The 26,268-nt window shown below is 46.9% G+C and overlaps 1 protein-coding gene across 2 annotated transcripts in view; it reads left to right on the forward strand.

Annotated features, from left to right (window-relative positions):
- Positions 1 to 1,477, forward strand: part of CABLES1 (Cdk5 and Abl enzyme substrate 1) — a 254,796-nt gene extending 253,319 nt beyond the window's left edge. For both annotated transcript variants that reach the window (XM_063923590.1, XM_063923589.1), the window contains exon 10: positions 129 to 1,477. In XM_063923590.1, the coding sequence (XP_063779660.1) occupies positions 129 to 269 (141 nt within the window). In that variant the 3' untranslated portion in view covers positions 270 to 1,477. The remainder of the gene's footprint in view (positions 1 to 128) is intronic.
- Positions 1,478 to 26,268: the final 24,791 nt, after the last annotated feature.

Consider the following 26,268-nt stretch of genomic DNA (forward strand, 5'->3'; position numbering starts at 1 on the left):
GTTGTTGAACATTGTAAAATAATCACGTGTTTGTACATTTCATCCAGTGGTATGCCAATATTTAATACACATTTTTGGGGAAATGTAGGCACTAACAGGTTTCTGATATTTTTTTCTCTGCTGTTTAGAAACTGGAAGAGAAGTTTCGTCTGAACAGACGCGAGTTAATGGCATTTGAGTTCCCTGTGCTGGTTGCCTTGGAATTTGCTCTCCACCTTCCGGAGCATGAAGTAATGCCACATTATAGACGGTTGGTCCAGTGCTCCTAGCACAGGATAAACTTCACACAAGTCTTCCCTGGAAGTGGCTTCCGATGAGCTAACAGAGCCAGAGCTGCAGCTGAACATGCAAAAAATACATCTTAAAGTGCACTATCGTCTTCACACCATGTAGCAGCAAATTCTGGGCTGAAGTCTATTCACAAGAATGCAGCCTATAAAGTAACTTAGAGCTAATGACATCACAGAAGCACAAGTTAGTGATCTCAGTGATGTAGTTAACTTCAAATGGTTTGCTAGTTTGCATTTTGATGAATATTGCTCCAGACCCCTAACTGACTCCACTGTGCGCACGCGATGGAATTAGACGAATACCAGTGATGTCATTGGTGCATTCTGTTTCGTGTTTTTCATACAGACACTATTCCAAATAACTTAGGAGGAGACAACATGTCTATGGATAATAAGTTTAAATGTCAAACCTGTCAGGGCATTTCCCTGTGAAATCACAAGTGGACTTTTTCATCTCTACGCCTTCAGGTCTGACATTCAGTGTACAGTGAAAGACATTCCATTTGAATCCGGTGTCAGACTTTGCCTTCACAGTGTCAAAAACAAATGTGCCAATGTCTTTTCTTAACTCTTTTTGGACAAAAAAAAAAAAGTGTGTACTTTACAGTACACTGCATGAGTGTGTCCACCAGTGCTGGAGGATCCCCAGAAAGTGACTTGGCAGAGGGGATAAGGAAGTCACCGTTGAATCTCTTGGCACAGGGGAACAGACAAACACTACAAATCATTTCATTCCATCTGTATATAATGGAAGCCATGAACGTTTTTATGACTTTATTTCGCAGTGACGGAGTTTTGCTATAAAGCCATGTCATTTTAAACTATTGCACTTTTCCACTGTGGAGGAAATGCGTCTAGTCGCACAACTCTGTGTTGAGATTCTGTGCTCTATGTTAGAGTGCATTTTAAGCACGTTTTCTTGTGCTATGCATTAAGCAGTGTTCTCTGAACAATATAAAGAGCTGCCCATTATACAATACATTCATCTCCAACATTGCCTGAAGTGTGCTTCTACAAGAAACAATGTAACATAAAGCATATCTAGCATCAGAAAACAAAATGAATACAAGTTGTATTGTACTGCATATTTCTTAAGTTGTCTTATTTTGGTAGCATAACCAATACTTGACTATTTTATATTGTTAAAGCAATCAAACATATTAAAAAAATATGGATAGACCACTGCATATGCCAGCTCATGTAATGTCTTCAGGTAGGCACCGCAAGTCAGACACTTGTCCATTCACAGCGTGGGCAGCTATTTTGTGGGCTGCAGCAGCATGGACCTGATGCAGAGGTAGACGCAGCAGATCTCCATGCAAATTCCACAGGTGACCTCTCTTGTTAAAAGACCCCCACTGCCCGCATCTTAGATCCACTTCCTTCGTCGGATCCACAGCGCTAACATTGGCCGGACCATTGGGCATCTTTACAACCCTCAGGTTGCTCAGAATGTTCGGCAAAACTACACTGCTGGGACCAGTGAAACTGGCTCTGGCACACAAAGGAAATGTATGCTTCACACCCCCATTTTCTACAATGCCCTCCATGCTGCCCTAAAACTCCTGCAGCCTATCAATCAGGCTGCTTCTAACTGGGTATTGCTACTGGAGCCACAGCACCATCGCCAGACGTGTGCACTGTGGCGCCAAGGCATGTGCAGTCCTAAAACCATCGGTCATTTGTGACCAGATCAGACTGCGTCTGGGGCTGATTCCCTAATTCACAAAAATATAGACATATCATATGTATTATACACAATGGCTAGCAAGAGCATTCAACCCCTAAAAAGTCAAGAGTTATGTTACAAGTTACAGTTACACAAGTTATTCCAGGCACTGTTTGGGAGCCAGTAGGCTCTTAAATGTTCAAACATCTTATTCATTATTTGTCTGCAAATGTTTTTATTTAAAAAAAAAAAATACACTTATGCTGCTTACATGCATATCCAAACCCTGTGCTATCAAAGCTACGATCTCACACAGATGAGAAATATTGTCCTAACAATTGTCTATCAGTAATATACCTGTCAGATATAGCCAAAAACCCGGGATACTGCCGAGGCATGCCAAGTCTACCTGGGTCCTGCTTATGTCTGAAAGGATCGGACTAGGGTTGACCATCCCGGATCCGTGATCCTACAATCGACAAGGGTTATTCCTGGGACTTGCAACCCGGGTCAGTGGCCCGGCTTATATCTGAATGGAGTGACCAGGGTCTTTACACCCGTGTCGCGCCGAGAAGGAGCTCATTTTGTTTTTTAGGACTGCCTGGGCCTGTTACAGATGCCCATAGCTATACAGCTGTCCAACGGTCAGCGGTAGCGGACAGGTAAGAAGTGTTTCCCCATGGACCCGCCCCTGATGCAAACCTAATACTACCCGTTCCTTAGCAAACACTAACCCAATAGTGATGTATGGGGGTAGCAGCATAATGTTGTTGGGAGTCTTTCCCTCCATGAAAATTTCATCATCTTAAAATTGAAGGACCAATGGATGGTGCAAAATACAGGGAGATACTGTAAGACCACCTGCTTCAGTCTTCACTGGTGTGGCTGAACAACAGAAAGGTGGACGTTCTACAAAAGAGGACCTATTGTGGTGTAACTGGGTGGAACAAGTTCTATAGAGATGTTGAATGTGAATGTTGTGTGGCTGAATCAGAACATTTATAACATAGTGATAACATACAGGTAAGGTGCATTAGAAATGCATTGAAATTCCACAATAAGTTAAACATTATGCAATAGAATTACTATTTAAAATAAACGTTAATTTATATGTTGTTTCTCCTTCATCCACTAGGGGCCACTGGAGCGTAGTTACAATGGGGAAATAGTAGGCAGTAATTGGGAGCTGGCACTTTAAAATTCTCACACTGTGGCTAGCTCCTCCCCTACTATCTCCCCTCCAAGCCAGTCTTAGTTTAGTGCCAGGGAGCTGGTTCACTTGGGTTTAGCTGAAGAATTTTCTATTTTTTCTTTATTATTTTATTTTTCTTACTTACACACACAGACTGGCAGCTCTGCCACTGCCAGTCTGCACCGCGGGAGCTGCCGGCGGGGTCCCATCGCAGCTGCGTGCGGCTCGGGATGGGCCCCGGTTGAGGGAGACACTGAGCTCTCCTGAGCTGGCCGGACACCGCTGCGTGCGGCGCGTGTCGGGGCCACTCCATCCAGCAGAAGATTCCGGCAGCTGGGCAGCAGTAAGTATATGCGGCCGGACACCGCTGCGTGCGGCGCGTGTCGGGGCCGCTCCACCAAGAACAGCAGCAGTGGTGAGTGAGCTGTACTTTACTTGTGGTGGCTATTTATGTTTTTAGAGCAATGCACTGTTTATTGTTGTACAACCCACTCCAGAAGGGCTCTCTGGGGCTGTAATGTACTGAGTGCTTCATTGTATCCTTACCTGTTCCTCCTTATGGAGAAACAGACATGATGAATGGGGGAGGCTGAGTATGTGATTATACATGTAAGTTGGTGCGGCCCCCCCTCCGCTCCCCCAGCTCTCCGGCGGCTGTGGCTCACCTCCCTGCTCCCCCCGCACGGATCCCCGCTCAGCGCGACTTACAGAGCCGGCACAGGGATCCCGCTGGAGCGCAAAGCAATTTTTAAATTGGGCGCCTTGTACGGACAGAGCGGAGCTAAGTCCCGCTCTGTAGAGCGGGCTCAGCGCTCCCTGCTCCCCGGCGACGACTCGCGCTCTGTACAGCGCAACACTCCCCGGCGGCGGCTCGCAGATACAGGGCTCTACTAGCTCTGTATAGCGGGCTCAACGCTCCCCGGCGGTGACTCGCAGGTCCAGCGGAGGGTACAGGGCGCTTCCCGCTTCGGTAGATATAGGTTTTCAATAAGGTGCCATAACCGGGGGGCGGAGCTAACTCCCGCTCTGTACAGCGGGCTCAGCGCTCTCCGCTCCCCGGCCACTGTTATAGTGTAGTGGCCATTTATCTGAGTTTAATGCACAGCTCAGACAGGTGGTGCTGGTGAGAGTGTAATATACACTATGCAGTCAGAGTGGCTCAGCACTAATACAGTTATCCACTATATAGATTTTCTCTGACGTCCTAGTGGATGCTGGGAACTTCGTAAGGACCATGGGGAATAGACGGGCTCCGCAGGAGACTGGGCACTCTAAAAGAAAGATTAGGTACTATCTGGTGTGCACTGGCTCCTCCCACTATGACCCTCCTCCAGACCTCAGTTAGATTTCTGTGCCCGGCCGAGCTGGATGCACACTAGGGGCTCTCCTGAGCTCCTAGAAAGAAAGTTTATTTTAGGTTTTTTATTTTACAGTGAGACCTGCTGGCAACAGGCTCACTGCATCGAGGGACTAAGGGGAGAAGAAGCGAACCTACCTGCTTGCAGCTAGCTTGGGCTTCTTAGGCTACTGGACACCATTAGCTCCAGAGGGATCGACCGCAGGACCCGTCCTTGGTGTTCGTTCCCGGAGCCGCGCCGCCGTCCCCCTTACAGAGCCAGAAGCACGAAGATGGTCCGGAAAATCGGCGGCAGAAGACTTCAGTCTTCACCAAGGTAGCGCACAGCACTGCAGCTGTGCGCCATTGCTCCTCATGTACACCTCACACTCCGGTCACTGATGGGTGCAGGGCGCTGGGGGGGGGGCGCCCTGAGCAGCAATAAAAACACCTTGGCTGGCAAAATAATCACAATATATAGCCCCAGAGGCTATATATGTGATAAATACCCCTGCCAGAATCCATAAAAAAGCGGGAGAAATGTCCGCGAAAACGGGGCGGAGCTATCTCCCTCAGCACACTGGCGCCATTTTCTCTTCACAGTGCAGCTGGAAGACAGCTCCCCAGGCTCTCCCCTGTAGTTTTCAGGCTCAAACGGTTGAAAAGAGAGGGGGGGGCACTAAATTTAGGCGCAATATTGTATATACAAGCAGCTATTGGGAAAAATTCACTCAATATAGTGTTAATCCCTACATTATATAGCGCTCTGGTGTGTGCTGGCATACTCTCTCTCTCTGTCTCCCCAAAGGGCTTTGTGGGGTCCTGTCCTCAGTCAGAGCATTCCCTGTGTGTGTGCGGTGTGTCGGTACGGCTGTGTCGACACGTTTGATGAGGAGGCTTATGTGGTGGCAGAGCAGATGCCGATAAATGTAATGTCGCCCTCTGTGGGGCCGACACCAGAGTGGATGGATAGGTGGAAGGTATAAACCGACAGTGTCAACTCCTTACATAAAAGGCTGGATGACATAACAGCTGTGGGACAGCCGGCTTCTCAGCCCGCGCCTGCCCAGGCGTCTCAAAGGCCATCAGGGGCTCAAAAACGCCCGCTCTCAGATGTCGACACGGAGTCTGACTCCAGTGTCGACGAGGTTGAGACATATACAAAATCCACTAGGAACATCCGTTACATGATCCCGGCAATAAAAAATGTGTTACACATTTCTGACATTAACCCAAGTACCACTAAAAAAGGGTTTTATGTTTGGGGAGAAAAAGCAGGCAGTGTTTTGTTCCCCCATCAAATGAGTGAATGAAGTGTGTGAAAAAGCGTGGGTTCCCCCGATAAGAAACTGGTAATTTCTAAAAAGTTACTGATGGCGTACCCTTTCCCGCCAGAGGATAAGTTACGCTGGGAGATATCCCCTAGGGTGGATAAGGCGCTCACACGTTTGTCAAAAAAGGTGGCACTGCCGTCTTAGGATACGGCCACTTTGAAGGTACCTGCTGATAAAAAGCAGGAGGCTATCCTGAAGTCTGTATTTACACACTCAGGTACTAGACTGAGACCTGCAGATAGTGCTGCTGCAGCGTGGTCTGTGACCCTGTCAAACAGGGATACTATTTTGCGAACATAAGAGCATATTAAAGACGTCGTCTTATATATGAGGGATGCACAGAGGGATATTTTGCCGGCTGGCATCCAGAATTAATGCAATGTCCATTCTGTCAGGAGGGTATTAGAGACCCGACACTGGACAGGTGATGCTGACTTTAAAAGGCACATAGAGATTCTGCCTTATAAGGGTGAGGAATTGTTTGGGGATGGTCTCTGGGACCTCGTATCCACAGCAACAGCTGGGAAGGAAAAATTTTACCTCAGGTTTCCTCACAGCCTAAGAAAGCACTGTATTATCAGGTACAGTCCTTTCGGCTTCAGAAAAGCAAGCGGGTCAAAGGCGCTTCCTTTCTGCACAGAGACGAGGGAAGAGGGAAAAAGCTGCACCAGTCAGCCAGTTCCCAGAATCAAAATTCTTCCCCCGCTTCCTCTGAGTCCACCGCATGACGCGGGGGCTCCACAGGCGTAGCCAGGTACGGTGGGGGGCCGCCTCAAAAATTTCAGCGATCAGTGGGCTCGCTCACAGGTGGATCCCTGGATTCTTCAAGTAGTATCTCAGGGGTACAAGCTGGAATTCGAGGCGTCTCCCCCCCGCCGTTTCCTCAAATCTGCCTTGCTGACAACTCCCTCAGGCAGGGAGGCTGTGCTAGAGGCAATTCACAAGCTGTATTCCCAGCATGTGATAGTCAAGGTGCCCCTACTTCAACAAGGACGGGGTTACTATTCCACACTGTTTGTGGTACCGAAACCGGACGGTTCGGTGAGACCCATTTTAAATTTGGAATCATTGAACACATACATAAAAAAATTCAAGTTCAAGATGGAATCGCTCAGGGCGGTTATTGCAAGCCTGGAGGAGGGGGATTACATGGTATCCCTGGACATCAAGGATGCTTACCTACATGTCCCCATTTACCATCCTCACCAGGAGTACCTCAGATTTGTGGTACAGGATTGCCGTTACCAATTCCAAACACTGCCGTTTGGACTGTCCACGGCACCGAGGGTCTTTACCAAGGTAATGGCAGAAATGATGATACTCCTTCGAAAAAAGGGAGTTTTAATTATCCCGTACTTGGACGATCTCCTTATAAAGGCGAGGTCCAAGGAGCAGTTGTTGGTCGGAGTAGCACTATCTCGGGAAGTGCTACAACAGCACAGATGGATTCTAAACATTCCAAAGTCACAGCTGGTTCCTACCACACACCTACTGTTCCTGGGGATGGTTCTGGACACAGAACAGAAAAAAGTGTTTCTCCCGCAGGAGAAAGCCAAGGAGCTGTCATCTCTAGTCAGAGACCTCCTGAAACCAAAACAGGTATCGGTGCATTACTGCACACGAGTCCTGGGAAAAATGGTAGCTTCTTACGAAGCAATTCCATTCGGCAGGTTCCATGCAAGAACCTTTTCAGTGGGACCTCTTGGACAAGTGGTCGGGATCGCATCTTCAGATGCATCGGCTGATAACCCTGTCTCCAAGGACCAGGGTATCTCTACTGTGGTGGCTGCAGAGTGCTCATCTTCAAGAGGGCCGCAGATTCGGCATACAGGACTGGGTCCTGGTAACCACGGATGCCAGCCTTCGAGGCTGGGGGGCAGTCACACAGGGAAGAAATTTCCAAGGACTTTGGTCAAGTCAGGAGTCGTCCCTACACATAAATATTCTGGAACTGAGGGCCATTTACAATGCCCTAAGTCTGGCAAGGCCTCTGCTTCAAAACCAGCCGGTACTGATCCAATCAGACAACATCACGGTAGTCGCCCATGTAAACCGACAGGGCGGCACAAGAAGCAGGATGGCGATGGCAGAAGCCACAAGGATTCTCCGATGGGCGGAAAATCACGTCTTAGCACTGTCAGCAGTGTTCATTCCGGGAGTGGACAACTGGGAAGCAGACTTCCTCAGCAGACATGACCTACACCCGGGAGAGTGGGGACTTCATCCAGAAGTCTTCCAACTGTTGGTAAACCGTTGGGAAAGGCCACAGGTGGACATGATGGCGTACCGCCTAAACAAAAAACTAGATATTGCGCCAGGTCAAGGGACCCTCAGGCAATAGCTGTGGACGCTCTAGTGACACCGTGGGTGTACCAGTCGGTTTATGTATTCCCTCCTCTGCCTCTCATACCAAAGGTACTGAGAATAATAAGAAAACGAGGAGTAAGAACGAAACTCGTGGTTCCGGATTGGCCAAGAAGAGCTTGGTACCCAGAACTTCAAGAAATTATATCAGAGGACCCATGACCTCTACCGCTCAGACAGGATCTGCTACAGCAGGGGGCCCTGTCGGTTCCAAGACTTACCGCGGCTGCGTTTGACGGCATGGCGGTTGAATTCCGGATCCTAAAGGAAAAGGGCATTCCGGAGGAAGTCATTCCTACGCTGATAAAAGCCAGGAAAGAAGTAAACGCAAACCATTATCACCGTATTTGGCGAAAATATGTTGCGTGGTGTGAGGACAGGAAGGCCCCAACAGAGGAATTTCAGCTGGGTCGTTTTCTGCACTTCCTACAGTCGGGAGTGACTATGGGCCTAAAATTGGGTTCCATTAAGGTCCAGATTTCGGCTCTGTCGATTTTCTTCCAGAAAGAACTGGCTTCACTGCCTGAAGTTCAGACATTTGTAAAGGGAGTGCTACATATTCAGCCCCCTTTTGTGCCTCCTGTGGCACCTTGGGATCTCAACGTGGTGTTGAGTTTCTTAAAATCACATTGGTTTGTGCCACTTAAAACTGTGGATTTGAAATATCTCACGTGGAAAGTGGTCATGTTATTGGCCTTGGCTTCGGCCAGGCGTGTGTCAGAATTGGCGGCTTTGTCATGTAAAAGCCCTTATCTGATTTTCCATATGGATAGGGCAGAATTGAGGACTCGTCCCCAGTTTCTCCCTAAGGTGGTATCAGCTTTTCACTTGAACCAACCTATTGTAGTGCCTGCAGCTACTAGGGACTTGGAAGATTCCAAGTTACTGGACGTAGTCAGGGCCTTAAAAATTTATATTTCCAGGACGGCTGGAGTCAGGAAAACTGACTCGCTTTTTATCCTGTATGCACCCAACAAAATAGGTGCTCCTGCTACTAAGCAGACTATTGCTTGCTGAATTTGTAGCACAATTCAGCTGGCGCATTCTGCGGCTGGATTGCCGCATCCTAAATCAGTAAAAGCCCATTCCACGAGGAAAGTGGGCTCATCTTGGGCGGCTGCCCGAGGAGTCTCGGCTTTACAACTTTGCCGAGATGCAACTTGGTCAGGGGCAAACACGTTTGCTAAATTCTACAAATTTGATACCCTGGCTGAGGAGGACCTTGAGTTCTCTCATTCGGTGCTGCAGAGTCATCCGTACTCTCCCGCCCGTTTGGGAGCTTTGGTATAATCCCCATGGTCCTTACGGAGTTCCCAGCATCCACTAGGACGTCAGAGAAAATAAGATTTTACTCACCGGTAAATCTATTTCTCGTAGTCCGTAGTGGATGCTGGGCGCCCATCCCAAGTGCGGATTGTCTGCAATACTTGTATATAGTCATTGCCTAACTAAGGGTTATTGTTGAGCCATGTGTTGAGAGGCTCAGTTATATTTCATGCTGTTAACTGGGTATAGTATCACGAGTTATACGGTGTGATTGGTGTGGCTGGTATGAGTCTTACCCGGGATTCAAAATCCTTCCTTATTGTGTCAGCTCTTCCGGGCACAGTATCCTAACTGAGGTCTGGAGGAGGGTCATAGTGGGAGGAGCCAGTGTACACCAGATAGTACCTAATCTTTCTTTTAGAGTGCTCAGTCTCCTGCGGAGCCCGTCTATTCCCCATGGTCCTTACGGAGTTCCCAGCATCCACTACGGACTACGAGAAATAGATTTACCGGTGAGTAAAATCTTATTTTTAGAGTGCCCAGTCTCCTGCGGAGCCCGTCTATTCCCCATGGTCCTTACGGAGTTCCCAGCATCCACTACGGACTACGAGAAATAGATTTACCGGTGAGTAAAATCTTATTTTATCTCATAGCCCAGAGGAGTTTCACTCTGGCGCACATTTCCTCCCTGCAGGGGAAACCTCTGCCACATCCAGGTACAGACCTGGGTTCATATTTGCAGTGTCTCCTATAGCCTAGTGGGCTAATCTTGCATACTCAGAGACAAATAGATAAAGTCCCATGTATATTGGATGTTCAGTTATAAGAGTTAACATAGCTCCGCCTTGCCACATAACATTTCTCCCCAGCTTTTATCACTGGCTAACCGCCATTTTGGGTGACCATCCGGGTTTTCCTTCCCTTTATTATTCCTTTATTTCACTTGTAATTTGGGGAATGTGTGTGGCATCAGACAAGTACACGAGTAGCGGGGACATCTGAACACAGGGACCAGGGTTGGGATCCCAACAAAAACCTACTTTAAAGCTCCTATTTTGTCACTGCACGTTATACTGCAGACATTACATAGGGCTACGCATCTTTAACCCACCTTTTCTCCTTTCGTTCATATCACCTGGACAGTCAGAGAAATGCCTGTTAGGTGGGGATTGTGCGGGGCAGCCATCTCTTCAGCCCTCAACGCAGGGCGGGGTGTTGCCTTCCCTTTATTATTCCTTGGTGTCACTAGTTTCTAATGCTATTTGTAATTTGGGAATGTGTGTAAGGCATCAGACAAATAGCGCTGTGGCTCAGTATGCTAGTAACGGGTATCTGAACAGGGGTTTGAATCAAAAAAAAAAAAAAAAAAAACAACTTTAAGGGGAGCTCCTATAGCCTAGGGCTAAGACTCCTGTCCCACAGCGCAGCGCTACTGGTTCAGGTCTCCGCTGCTCCAGAAAGTTTATTTGAATTGTGTCGTTCACACATTATAGTGCAGACCTTACATAGGGCTGTGTTTATTTAACCCACCTTTTCTCCTTTCGTTTGTCTCACACCTGGGATAGTCAAAGAATTCCCTCTTAGGTGTGAAGTATGCGGTGGAGCCATCTGCTTAACCCTCCACGCACCTGCAGGACACTCCTGTTTGAACAGCTCAGATTATGCAGGTAATGTCACTCTTAACCAGAGACCTTGTACGTCATTTCACCTCTCCAGGTTTCTAAAGGATCCTTGCTACCCTTCCATGTTACAATACTGATGATGTCTGTTTTCTGTGGCGTCTGAACCAGTGTCTCAGAATATCCAGGTGCATTATACAGCAGTTCGTCTGATACTGCAGGTAAAGGAGGCGGACACGTCAAGTCCATCAGGGTTCGACGCCGATGACGAAATGACAGCGACTGGTCCAGTATCGGATGAGCTGGGCAGGCTCCGGTAAACACCCGAATACACAATTTCAGGTATCAAACAATGTTTGTTTTCCTATCCTTTCCCCGCAGACGGCAGGAAATGGTATCAGTACCTCTCCAGGGTATACCCCTCGATGTATCGCCGGTCCAACAAGCTGCCGTTTTTTCCTGAGGCAGCCTTGCTCAGGGATCCATCGAACGCACATATACGGCAGCCGGGTTCTACCTTGTCCGGAGCAGGTAGGTTGTGGAACAATTGTCCTCTAGGTTACAGGATGTTTCGCATCAGGATCAATTGATACTTTGGTACGGGTCAGAATCACGATTCTGCTTTGTGTTCTTTGGAGGTCTTCACGTCTGCAGACTCGGAACCTGCATTTTCGCTTGGGCTGTCTTAACCCGACGACCTCTGGGGCTGCGACAGTGACAGGTGAACATGAAATCCTACAGGGCAGATGGTTCAGGGGAAGGAACTTTCTGCAGGATTTCTTGAACCATTGGAGGTAAGTCCACTTTGCTTTCTCCTACTACTGCCCCAGCTCCAAAACAGACCTTTACCGGTCTTTTCTTTAGATTTTTCCGTGCCCTTTCAAGCTTTCGACTCCACACGGGCGATATCTCCGTCGCCAGGGGATCTCAGGGAAAAAAGCTGAAGCAGAGGTTCAACATCCTCGGTCCAGTCTGATTTTATATCATCCTATACACACACTACAGGTCAGACTTTCCTACCACCTGGAGGGTCCCAGGGTAGGCGCAGGTCGGTGGGAGAAGGCTTGGGCGATTACAGACTAGATTTTGGAGTACAACCGTCTCAGGAGTCCCTCGGCAGGGGTCGGACGATTTACTATGACAAGAGAGTCATACTGCTCCATATGCTTCTAACCGCAAAGGGGGTTGATCCCTGTTTTTCACATATCATTTGATCGGGACAGTTCTCAGGCCTTTGTTTTCTTTTCACGTTCCGAAGCCAGTTGACTCGGCCAGGCCTATTCTGGTCTTAGAATCCATTCAGTCTGTGATTGCTAGTTTTAACAAGAAAGGGAGTTTTACGTGTCCCTTGTCTTCAGGGATGCCTGTTTACTCATTTCCGTTGGGTTTCCTCATCGGGCTTTTCTCAGATTTGCATTACAGGATTCTCATTTTCACTGTCTGTCCTTTCCTTTCGGTCTCTCTTCCGCTCCCACAGGGTTCAGGAAGTTCACAGAATAACTCTTTTTCAAGGGCAGGAGGTGACGTTGGTTCCCTAATGGGACAATCTACTGCTACTATCCCACTCTGTACATTGGGTGGCTTCTAAATATCCAGAGGATCCAGGAGCTTCTGGTTCGACACAGATCCAATTTATGCTCCTCGTAGACGTTTTCTCAACACGGTCCGTCAGAGGATTTTTCCTTCCTCGGCACCAGGTACTCTATTTCTTCAGTCAAGTTGCGACGCAATGAGTGGTCGCCTACATTCCCCTCTGAGCGGGGGACAACAATCTTCTTTCCACAAGCCACCAGGTCAGACTCCCGGGTGAGGGAACATTCCACGGAGTTTTGTCAGCTGGTCTGCTGTGGGTGGAGATTTCGAATCGACCTCAGGGCGTTCTGACTGACTCTTTAACCCTTTACTACTCTCGGACGTGCGCTCTGGCGGCAGTAGCCGAGGATGCCCTCAGGGCTCCTGGGATTTTCTGGTTATTCTATCCTGCCTCCTTTTCTATTTCTACCTTACTTTCGGTAACACAGGAGGGGAATATGCGTGCTAGTCCTCTCGGTGGCTCGGGTTGGGCCACCCATGACTTGAAGATACGGCTACACCTGTTGTCAGTAGAGGAGCCTTGGCTCCTACCTCGACTGGACTGTCTACTTCAACAGGGTCCTTTTCTTTGTTCAATCTTACACTGGTTTCATTTAACCGTGTGACTGTTCACGAGACCTCAGAAGGGAGGAGTCCCCTAGTTCGGTTAGGCCTACTGGGCCCCGATTTCAGAAGTCTGTTACCTCTTCTCGCTTTTGCCACTTTTGGAAAACTGTATGGGACATACTGAGGATAAAAGGGGTTTTTCCCCTTCTTTCAGTTACCATTCAGCCGTCATCTTTGGTTTCTCTGGGAGGTTTTGCTCCGCTGCGCTTCAAACCACATTGACCTGAATTTTAGGTCTCTGCCTTTTTCGGTTTTCTTCCAAAAGAGATTAGCCTGGCGCCCGTAAGTTCGGGCTCTCTTTCAGGGAGTTCTCTATTGGCAACTCCCCCGGCTGAGCTTCGGCCTCAGCGGTCGTTTCTTCCAAAGGAGATGTCCGTTTTTCATATAAATCTGACACTAGTGTTTTTCAGTCCTCTTTGACTGTTGTCAGGGCTCGCCGACTCTCTCTACAGAGGTCTTAGGCTATTCGACAAAGGGTTTTTCTTCTTTGTTCTTTACGATGCTCCTGTACTAAATAGCCGGGGTCCCAGCATATGCTGGGCTGTTGGATACATCTGACCATCAGACAGTCTTCTTGGTGGTTGCTCAGGAGCCTCCGTTTTCCATTTCAGCGCACTTTACGCGCGTTGTGGGACCTTCGTGGGCAGCTGCCCGTGGGGTCGCCATGAATACTTTGTCGGGCGGCTACTTGGTCGGACCGACATTCGTTTTGTCAAATTCTACAAGTTTGACACTTTTGCGGCCTCTGCATCACAGTTTGGCCGAGCGGTTTTACAGGACTCTCAGCGCTCTCCCACCCGTTTTGGGAGCTCTGGGACGTCCCCATTGTAACTACGCTCCAGTGGCCCCTAGTGGATGAAGGAGAAATCAGGATTTTGGTACTTACCGATAAATCCCTTTCTCCGATTCCACAGGGGCCACTGGACGCCCGCCCAGCGCTGTTCCTCCTTGTTTTTTGCTTAACGGTTTGCAGATCACCATATGACTGCTTGTTGAGTTCGGGCTAGCCGGTTGTTTGTTAGGTTCTGTTCCAGGTTTGGTCTGTGTTATCCTGGTTTACAGGGCTTCATTAACCTCCTCTACCTTACGGTTTGTTTTTTCCAGCTCTCCTCGGGCACAGTTTTACGTAGACTGGCTTGGAGGGGAGATAGTAGGGGAGGAGCTAGCCACAGTGTGATAATTTTAAAGTGCCAGCTCCCAATTACTGCCTACTATTTCCCCATTGTAACTACGCTCCAGTGGCCCCTGTGGATTCGGAGAAAGGGATTTATCGGTAAGTACCAAAATCCTGATTTTATTGCTAAGTATTGCCAGTGGAGTAAGAGGATACATACCTTTAGTTTACAGTGAATATGCAGACTGGAGTAGGCCGAAAGCATAATACCAACATGGTTGTAATGTCACTAACCGCATTGTATCACTATTGGGAATATAACACTGAACATGATCTATAAGCATCTTGATTAAGTTACATTGGCTACACAGGCAAAATGCTATAAGTAACATTACAACTGTTTCTGTATTCTCCCGTTGTCATGGTCTCTGTCACATCGGGTTCCTTTATAGGCAATAGAATTACTTTAACATTGTAACTCCTTTCTCTTGTAACTTGAGTGCACTTCTTACCTTTTTCTCATGGCTAGGGAGGGAGCGGTCTTCTAGATGTCAAACTATATCTGGGATGTTTCTCATCTGTGTATAGGCCCTCATTCCGAGTTGATCGCTCGCAAGGCGATTTTAGCAGAGTTACACACGCATAAGAGTTACACACCCATAAGAGCAGAGTTACACACCCATAAGAGCATCTGACACCAACCATAGGACAACATCTCACACAAAGAACTATGGCCCCAACCATAGGACAACATCTCACACAAAGAACTATGGCCCTCATTCCGAGTCGTTCGCTCGGTATATTTCATCGCATCGCAGTGAAATTCCGCTTAGTACGCATGCGCAATATTCGCACTGCGACTGCGCCAAGTAATTTTACAATGAAGAAAGTATTTTTACTCACGGCTTTTACTTCGCTCCGGCGATCGTAATGTGATTGACAGGAAATGGGTGTTACTGGGCGGAAACACGGCGTTTCAGGGGCGTGTGGTTAAAAACGCTACCGTTTCCGGAAAAAACGCAGGAGTGGCTGGAGAAACGGAGGAGTGTCTGGGCGAACGCTGGGTGTGTTTATGACGTCAAACCAGGAACGACAAGCACTGAACTGATCGCAGATGCCGAGTAAGTCTGAAGCTACTCTGAAACTGCTAAGTAGTTTGTAATCGCAATATTGCGAATACATCAGTCGCAATTTTAAGATGCTAAGATTCACTCCCAGTAGGCGGTACTGGGAGTGAATCTTAGCATCTTAAAATTGCGACTGATGTATTCGCAATATTGCGATTACAAACTACTTAGCAGTTTCAGAGTAGCTTCAGACTTACTCGGCATCTGCGATCAGTTCAGTGCTTGTCGTTCCTGGTTTGACGTCATAAACACACCCAGCGTTCGCCCAGACACTCCTCCGTTTCTCCAGCCACTCCTGCGTTTTTTCCGGAAACGGTAGCGTTTTTAACCACACGCCCCTGAAACGCCGTGTTTCCGCCCAGTAACACCCATTTCCTGTCAATCACATTACGATCGCCGGAGCGAAGTAAAAGCCGTGAGTAAAAATACTTTCTTCATTGTAAAATTACTTGGCGCAGTCGCAGTGCGAATATTGCGCATGCGTACTAAGCGGAATTTCACTGCGATGCGATGAAATATACCGAGCGAACGACTCGGAATGAGGGCCATAGTTCTTTGCGTGAGATGTTGTCATATGGTTGGTGTCAGATGCTCTTATGGGTCATAGGTTTAGATTTGTTGCCATGATAGCTATAAGCTGTGTCCATATTTTCAATATAATAATGTCCGGATTTTTGTTCTGTACATTGTAGTTGAATCATGTATGTGTGATGCTTATACGAGGGTGGGTCACTAAGTAAGGTAACAAGAACTCTCAGGTGTGTAATGTTCTCTAAGATTGCGGGGCTGGCGTAAACACGGACTAACATTGAGGTGCATACTGTGATCAGATTTCTGCATCTAAAGGGCACATCAGCAATTGAAATTAATCGCCAACTTGCTGAGGTGTACGATGATAACGTCATGTCACGGAAACAGGATTGGGTTTGGTGCACTGCCATTGATAACTGCAGGACGGACGTGAGTTGTTACGGCTCTACTATTGGGAGGTACTGGACCATCTTCCCAACAGCCCTGACCTGGCACCTGGTGATTTCCATCTCTTTGGAGGATTGACGAAGCACCTCGGTAGAAGGCGATTCACAACCAGTGGTGAAGTTCAGCAAGCCGTCATGTCCTGGCTTCAGGTGCTTGACACTGATTTCTTCTATGCCAGGATAGATGCCTTGGTGTAATGAATGAATGCTTAGACATACATAGGGACTATGTGGAATAATAATCTGTACCAAGGCCATACTATTGATTTCTCTTACGTCCTAGCAGATGCTGTGGTTCCATTTATTGCCATGGGGTATAGACGGGTCCCTTGGGAGCCATGGGAACTTTAAGAGTTTAATAGTGTGGACTGGCCCCTCCCTCTATGCCCCTCCTACCAGACTCAGTTTAGAAAATGTGCCCGGAGGAGCCAGTCACAGCTAGGGGAGCTCCTAGGAGTTTTTCTAGTTTTATTATTTTCTGTGTTTAGTTAGGTACAGGCAGGCTGCTGGCAACAGCCTCCCTGCTTCGTGGAACTTAGGGGGGGAGTAGGAACCAACTCTAGAAGTTAATGGTTCTCTATCTCCGCTGATAGGACACTGAGCTCCTGAGGGTGCTGATCGCAAGACCACGAGGAGACCGCTCACTCCCGCAGCACGGCCGCCACACCCTAACCGAGCCAGAAGAAAGAAGAGTGGTGAGTATGACGCCGGTAGTCCCGGGAAGTGGGTCGCCGGCGGGAATGGCGGCCCAAGGGTGGGAGTGCAGCTCTGACAGGCTGGGCTCCGGAAGGCTCAGCAGCACTTGGTGTACGGCGCTGTGAGGGGCGTCCTGGGCCAGTGCACATACCCTACACTGGTCAAATATGCTAACAGGGGCTAATCCCGCTGTTAGCAGCACAAATACCTCAGGCCAGTATAATCTATTAAGTGCGGGAAGACGCGCCATTATATGGGGCGGGACTTCTCCTCAGCGGATTCAGCACTCACCAGCGCCATTTTCTCCCTGCAGATCACACAGATGAGACGCTGACAGGGAGCGCTGCCCTCCTCATAACTCCAGCATACCTCTGCGGTACCAGGGTGTTATAGACAGGGGCGGAGAGTGTTATAAGTACTGTTTATCCTATTAAGGTTACTCAGTAAGCGCCACCCATTTATTCTATTAACTGCCTACAATCTATAGCGGGTTTGAAGTGTTCAGCTCCCACTACCTCATCTAAGGCCCCAATTACATACCTTAAAAGCATGCTCTGGCCCAGATAATGCAGGCTGACACAGACCCCGACTCTGATACAGGGGACAGTGATGGGGATATGCTGGGGGGAGATGCATCCCTTGCTAAGGGGGTGCAACTAATGATTGAGGCCATTAGGGACATTTTATACATTACAGAAAAAGTACCTGAGCAGGTAGAGGAGACTTACTTTACAGACAATATGAAATCCTCCCTTGCCTTCCCTGCTTCAAAGGAGTTAAACTCCTTGTTTGAAAAATCCTGGAAAAACCCGAAGAAAAAAATTACAGATCCCAAAAAGGGTTCTCATTGCTTTTCCCTTCCCTGAAGAGGACAGGAAAAAGTGGGAAAACCCTCCTATAGTAGACGCTTCAGTATCTAGGTTGTCTAAAAAGGTGGTTTTACCTGTCTCTGGTTCAACTGCTTTAAAAGAGCCGGCTGACCGCAAGATTGAGACTACGCTCAAATCACTACACACCGCTACAGGGGTGGCGTTAAGGCCCACTATTGCTTGTGCATGGATTTCTAAGGCTATAGTAAGGTGGTCAGGCACATTATTAGAGGAATTAGATACTATGGACAGGAGTGATATTGAATTGTTTTCGTGTCACATACAGAATTCTGCAGATTTCATGGTGGAGGCCATGAAGGACCTTGGCCTACTTAATGCAAGGGCTTCTTCCATGGCTGTCTCGGCACGCAGAGGACTCTGGCTGCGCCAATGGTCTGCGGATGCGGAATCCAAGAAAAGTGTGGAGAGCCTACCCTTCACAGGTCAGGCTCTTTTTGGGGACGCATTGGATGCGTGGATCTCCACGGCAACTGCGGGTAAGTCAACCTTCCTTCCCTCAGCTATGACACTGACTAGGAAACTTATCCAACGTCTACAATGCAGTCCTTTCGGGCCGCAAAAGTTAAAAAGTCCAAACCCCCTTCCACTTTCTTTAGAGGCGGTCAGGGGAAATCCAGAAAACCTGCACCTGCAGGTTCCCAGGAACAGAAGCCAGGTTCTGTTTCCTCTAAGTCTTCAGCATGACGATGGACCTCCCAGCCTGGTAATCGGGCAGGTGGGAGCCAGACTAAAAGATTTCAGTCACATCTGGCCGTCTTCTTGCCTAGACCCCTGGGTAAAAGATATTGTTGCCCAGGGGTACAGACTGGAGTTTCAGGAACTCCCACCTAACAGATACTTCAAGTCAGGCTTACCAGCTTTGCTGACAAAAAGTGCTGTCCTACAGGAAGCCATTAAAAATTGTTACACACAAGTGTCATTGTTCCAGTTCCACCTCACCTAAAAGGCATGGGTTATTACTCCAACCTATGTGTGGTGCCGAAACCGGACGGTTCGATAAGGCCGATTTTAAACCTAAAATGTTTAAACCCCTATTTGATGGAATTCAAATTCAAGATGGAGTCTCCGAGAGCGGTGATCTCAGGTCTGGAGGAGGGGGAATTCCTGGTATCCCTGGATATCAAGCATGTGTACCTTCACGTTCCGATCTGGCCGCCTCACCAGGCTTATCTAAGATTTGCGCTACTGGACTGTCACTATCCGTTCCAGGCACTGCTATTTGGCCTCTCCACAGCACCGAGGGTGTTCACCAAGGTCATGGCAGAGATGATGCTACTCCTCCGCAAGCGGGGAGTGAACAGTATTCCATATCTGGACGATCTGCTGATAAAGGCATCTTCCAGGGAGAAGCTGTTACAGAGCATTGCTCTTTCAACTTAACTTCTCCAGGATCATGGGTGGATCCTGAACCTTCCAAAGTCACATTTGGAGCTGACAAGGCGTCTGTCCTTCCTGGTGATGATCCTTGACACAGAAGTGCAGAGGGTGTTTCTACCAGTGGACAAAGCGTTGGTGATACAATTGGTTCATCAGTGCATTCGCCTTCTGGGGAAGATGGTTGCCTCCTACGAGGCTCAACAGTACGGAAGATTTCATGCACGGTCCTTCCAACTGGATCTCCTGGACAAATGGTCGGGATCTCATCTTCACATGCACCAGTGGATTCGCCTGTCGCCGAAAGCCACAATTTCGCTCCTCTGGTGGCTACAAACTTCTCACCTTCTCGAGGGCCGAAGGTTCGGGATTCAGAATTGGATCCTTCTAACCACGGACGCAAGTTTCAAAGGTTGTGGAGCACTCACCAAAGGGGAAAATTCCAAGGAAAGTGGTCAAGTCTGGAATCCATCCTTCCGATAAACATTCAGGAACTAAGAGCCATGTACAACGGCCTTCCGCAGGCGGCACATCTTCCACAAGATCAGGCCATTCAAGTTCAGTCGGACAATGTAACGGCTGTGTCCTACATAAACTGACTGGGTGGAACGAAGAGCAGAGAGGCAATGTCAGAGGTAACAAAAATCATCCTCTGGGCAGAAAAGCACGCGGTAGCGCTGTCGGCAATCTTCATTCCAGGAGTGGACAACTGGGAAGCGGACTTCCTCAGCAGACACTATCTCCATCCAGGAGAATGGGGCCTCGACCCGGAGGTGTTCGCAGTGGTGACAAACCGATGGGGTGTCTCTCAGGTAGATATGATGGCCTCTCGCCTCAACAAGAAGTTTTGGAGGTACTGTACCAGGTCGAGAGACCCGCAAGCAGTGGCCAACCCGAACCAAAAGAGAGGAGGGCACAGCCGTTCTTGTCTTATGTTCAGGGGGGTGCAATGTAGCTTCCAATCAATTTATGTGTGTCCGTTGCGTATCTTTCACTGGTGTTTTAAGTGTTATAACGTGAGTGTTGTATGCAATTAATGACCAACACGTTGCTAAATTCTGAGATTGTATGTTGTATAATACAGTAATGATAATGATTAACACCAAAATCAGGTTGGATAGAGAGGGTGATGGATAGATTTGTACATAACCCATCCCTCCACAAAACATGGTAGAAACTTCCCTCAATAGACTTAAAGTTGTTATTGCAGCAAAAGGTGGTTCTAGAAAGTATTAGTCTCCAGGGAATGAATACTTATGCAAGCAACATTTTTAAAACATTTTTTAAAATAATGAATATGAAATAAAAAATAAAAAAAGAGGCTACTGGTTCACAATAAATATACTGCCTGGAACAATTTGCAATACAGACAAATGAATGTGTTGACTTTCTGAGGCGGTTGAATTCTTTAGTATGCTGAAGTGTTTGTGTATGTGTATATGTATATATGTGTATAGATATATATGTATGTATTCTACATATAGTGAAGATACCATGGCACCCGGCACTCTCACCAATTAGCCCTTGTTGCAGGCGGACTCCGATTCCGGATGGACCGCCCGTTGGGAAGATCATGTGACTGTGACACGGTCGAGCTACGCCGACGTCAGTGTCACATGATCTTCCCATTGTGCGGTCTGTCAGGAATCAGTGTCCATCTGCAGCATGGTCTAATTGGTGAGAGTGCCGGGTGTCAGGGGACGGACTCCTCTGGCTGCAAGGTCAGTGTTGTGGGCGGCAAGGGGGAGGTGCATGGCCTATCACAGTGCAGGGTGAGGGCTGCGTTACCTCCCCCCTGAATAAAAGCAAGGCCGCGCTGTTCAGGCGGGAGCAGTCGCCTAACTGAGCAGCAGTGAACACAATTTCAGTGTCTCTCTGTTCTGTGTAGTATACACTGGGAGCTGTTAAAAAAACAAAAACTACAGTATGTGATGCTAGAAAGTTAGGGCAGCATCTGGGATCTGCTTAGCATTCTGTGGTGCCAACTAGTCGGGGCATTATCTCGGAGCTGCTTAGCATTCTATGGCAGGGCAGTAATTGTGTCTGTGACAAACGAATTGTGCAGTATTTGGGCACTTAAAAAATATTGTGTCTGTGGCAAATTAATAGTGCAGTATTAAATATAATATTACGTATCAGGTCATGATTTAAACACTTTATTATTGCGAAGACCCCCGCCCCACCCTGCTACTTTTTAATACCACCCGGCTGGGAAAAAAATTCTGGGGAGAACACTGTATGTATGTATGTATGTATGTATAGAAATATATGAGTTAAGGGTTCCATACACTAGAACGATTTTGTCCAATTTCAGCTCAATTCGGTCATTCGGGCCAATATATCATGGGAAATCGTGCATTTTTGGCGTGTATATGATCTGATCCGATGCGCGGCCCCGTGAGTGGCGGATCGGATCCTCCAGGTCGTTAGTGCTGCACTCGTGATATGTCGTAATCAAATGGAATCGTACGGAAAAAAGTGTGCTTTTTGTGCTCACGATATATCGCATGCGATCTATAGTAAGAAGTTTGACGCACCCTAATCCAGCCCATCATATGTATCTGATGGTACCTGTGAATGCATGCTATACATCGCATGCGATATGTAGGCGCTTGACATATCGTATGCGATGTATAGCATGCTCAAAAAAGTCAAATTGTACCAAATCATTTGGAATCGTATGTAAACACTCCTGGGAAGCTCCCGGGAATGTTCAAGGGAAATCGTATACGATTTCACCAGCTGATACATCGTTCTAGTGTATGGGGCGCTTTAGAGAAAGAGATCATATTCATTAGATGGGGTATATATTGGTGGGTGTTATTTAGTAGGGAAATTAGTTTTTGAGCTTACACATGAAAGTTACAAGTGTTTGTTCCCAATATTTTTGAAACTTAAAAACAAATATATATATATATTTTTTTTTTCTACACTTCAAAATATTACAGATGTTTTAATGTGCTGGAATACTTTCTATCATTTTTTTCCACTGGCAATCAAAAAGATCAGCCAGTTGACACCTTTCAGAAACCAAAAATACGTTATTTATAGCTAAAAGCCTTCTATACGGTTATCCAATCTTTTTGGGGTTCAATGTGATTTCCCCACTGTTTCATGCACTTCTCCCAGGTCACTCACTGTAGAATTACCAAGTGGCATTGCAGTGGGTGCTGCAGATAGTCTTTTACAATTGAATTAAAAATAACCCGCAAAGTGCATGGTATTGTAAGTTGTGGCATTTGAGGATGGGGGATGGAACGCCCAACTAATTTAATCGGCCCCGTCAGGACTTAGACTGCGATCTTTTAGTCCTTGTGCATGTGTGCAGTGGCGTTCGGCATGTGCAGAAGTGCTAACGATGCCAAATGGCGATTTTTAACACTTCAGCGAGTAATACTGAAGTAGGCCCTAAGTTTGAGAGCCGAGCGATAAACCCAATTCTCCCCAGACATGTCTTTGTGATCTGGTGTGACACCTTTTCATGATTAGTAGTAAAAAGATCACATCTAAATTGTGAAAATGAAACTCTGCCTTTGACTGCTATTTTTGCTTTTTTATTTTCATTACTAGATCACCTACTCTTTCACACTCCATTCACATTTAAGTATTTACTTTTCCAATAAATAAAACATATTTAAAAACCGTGAGTTGAATTAATTTACTATGCTAAGTTTGAGGTAATTATACCACTGAATTCGCTTTTAAAAGTTTTTCAAGTACCACTAAATTATAATGAAAGTTTATCTGCCATGAAAAGCTCTTGTAGCATTTAGAAAACTCTCTTAATGTAGCCTTGTTGTGTATAAAATTGTATGTCATTTCATTAGCTATAAAGTCATTGGACATTATTTACAAAGTAGACCTGCAATGCATTTGATCTGAAAGCAACAATTTTATGCCACAAATCAGACTTTTCATATCATGAGCATATGTTTATGGAACTGTGCATTTTATTTATGTGCCGAAATAGCAGCTATTATGGAGGGAGGAAATTGGGGACCTGTTTTTTTTTTTTTGTAAAGGGCCCTGATCGCTATGTATGGGGAAAAAATAGGGTGGTCAGAGATTTCTGAAGCCTCGTCTCAATTGGGGAAAACAGTAATGTGATAACTGAAATAAGAGTGATTTCGTTCTAACGCACCTGACCAGCAAACTCTACGTACTACACTGGTGTGTGCTGGCATGGTAATTGCGAGAAGGGCTGAACTACACATTAGATGGGCAAGGCAGGTGTCCCTTTGGTCCTAAGAGGCTGGCCTGCAAGCCACCTTGTGCTGACCATTTAAATAGCATTACTTAAAACCTTCCTTATGAGAACTTCAGGACCGGGTGAGAGGCAGCCTGCAAATTCTGATTGTGCACTGGTCTGGCAGCTATAATGAGAGTGCAGCAAGGGCTCTGTTGGTTCGGCCTCAGTCACAGGCTGGGTAACGGGTAAGAGAACTGTGTGCTAAGACCTGATTGGAGGGAATTATTACTTCTGTGTTTGTAAGATGTTGATAGGTCTATAACTGCACATTTGTTTGTAACTGCGCACCATGGGGGTAATTCCAAGTTGATCGCAGCAGGAATTTTGTTAGCAGTTGGGCAAAACCATGTGCACTGCAGGGGAGGCAGATTTAACATGTGCAGATAGAGTTAGATTTGGGTGTGGTGTGTTCAATCTGCAATCTAATTTACAGTGTAAAAATAAAGCAGCCAGTATTACCCTGCGCAGAATTAAAATAACCCGCCCAAATCTAACTCTCTCTGCACGTGTTATATCTGCCTCCCCTGCAGTGCACATGGTTTTGCCCAATTGCTAACAAAATTCCTGCTGCGATCAACTTGGAATTAGGCCCCATGTTATCCCCTGCCTCCATGTTGTGTTTTGCCCATTCTTTTAAAGTTTTCTTTATTTCACATGCTATGTACTAAACTACATATGCCAAATATACTGTAGCATGCAACAGACAAATTTGCGCAGTCAATGCCTACAAGTATAAGAGCATTATTGGAGAGACTGTAGCAGCTTATGGAGAGAGAATTATGCCATTTCAGCCTGCTATGTTCAATACTGTCAGTGTGCTTTAATGTTCCTCATGCTTTTACAGCAGAAAGCATTTTATAGCAGATTAGTAAACACAAATATATATCCTCTCATAATTTATAAGCAACGTGACTAAGCCAGACCATTTAAAATTGGGTGGAAATGTGTTATCACCACTTTATAGGGTCAGATGAGGTCATTCAATAAAATCATTTACATTTAATTTCCTTATGTACAGTCACTACTAAAAATTAGGTGTGTTTCTTACACAGAAATCAGGACTAACTAGCGGGTGTGCGAGCAGTGCAGAAGGGTGGAGCTGGGCACTAGGTCACTGCAGGTGCCACTGATGTCTGGACTGGCTTGTATTTGGTGCCTAGTGGTAGAACTACTTCCAATTTGTGCATACCTGTTGTGTGCATTAAAGCTGTTTACATAACAAACTGTTCTGATTTAGTACTCCATGGCAGCTCTTATACTGGTTAGAAAGAGACGGGTAGATGAAAACACTCCCTTGTATGGTATATAGGGGGTAATTCCAAGTTGATCGCAGCAGGAATTCTGTTAGCAATTGGGCAAAACCATGTGCACTGCAGGGGAGGCAGATATAACATTTGCAAATCTAACTCTCTGCAAATGTTATATCTGCCCCCCTGCAGTGCACATGGTTTTGCCCAACTGCTAAAAAATTTCCTGCTGCGATCAACTTGGAATTACCCCCATAATGCGGCTACTCCTCATCCATTCGTCTTAATCTGTCTCTAGCTAGGCAAGAGGGCACATGCCCCGGGTGCCGGTTCTCGGGGGGCGCAGAGACATCCATCTAGTTACGTCAGTCAGCTGCTCCTCCTCTCCATGCACAGCGCTGGACCCGGGATTACTGGATGCATGCAAGCACTTTGTCCTCTCACAGCACTGCACTCCATTCATCCTGACTGGCAGACATTACAAACAATTGGGGACATTTATTAAGGTGTGAGCTTGCCCATAGCAACCAATCAGATTCTATTTATTATCTATAAGCAGCTAGATAAATGTTAAGTAGAATCTTATTGGTTGCTATGGGCAACATCACCAGTTTAAAAAAAAAAGCCTCCCGCCTTAGTAAATTTATCCCAATGTGTAACCCTCACAGCAAAGCACTGCTTGACAATCATGAATTTAGATTGATTGTAGAGTCTGCCACAGTCTAAATGAATCAAGTGCTGAACAAAGCACATGGGGGCAGATGTATTAAGCCTGGAGAAGTGATAAAGAAGTGATAAGTGGAAAGTGATAATGCATCAGCCAATCAGCTCCTAACTGTCCTTTTTCAAACCAGTAATGACTGGCTCAGTGGCGGAACTAGCGAACGGTGGGCCCAGGTGCGACAAAATGCTTTAGCCCCGCCCCCCCCCCCCATCCCATTCAAGTCCACCCCCTCACCTCTGGAGAGGATCTGGTGAGGGGGACCTGCTCAGGGCCAGAGAAATAGATACCTAGCATCAATGCCGTAACTAGACCTTTTAGCACTGTGTGCAAGAAACGGCATCGGAGCCCCACCCCTGCATGCAAAACAGAGGCAGTGCGCGCCGTAGGCGCGCGCAAAAATACATAGTGGCGTAGCTTCGTGGGGAAGGGGTGTGGCCACAAAATAATACCAATTCATAAAACGGTGCACAGTAGTCTCCATTATTCAAATTACACCGCACAGTAGCGCCAGTACACCAGGTAGAGACCCCTTTACACCTTACGGCAGATAGATTCCTATTTTTAGACATTACAGCAGACAGCGTCCCCTTTTTACACATTA

This window comes from Pseudophryne corroboree, chromosome 5 (genome assembly GCF_028390025.1).
Source record: "Pseudophryne corroboree isolate aPseCor3 chromosome 5, aPseCor3.hap2, whole genome shotgun sequence".
Classification (NCBI taxonomy): domain Eukaryota; kingdom Metazoa; phylum Chordata; class Amphibia; order Anura; family Myobatrachidae; genus Pseudophryne; species Pseudophryne corroboree.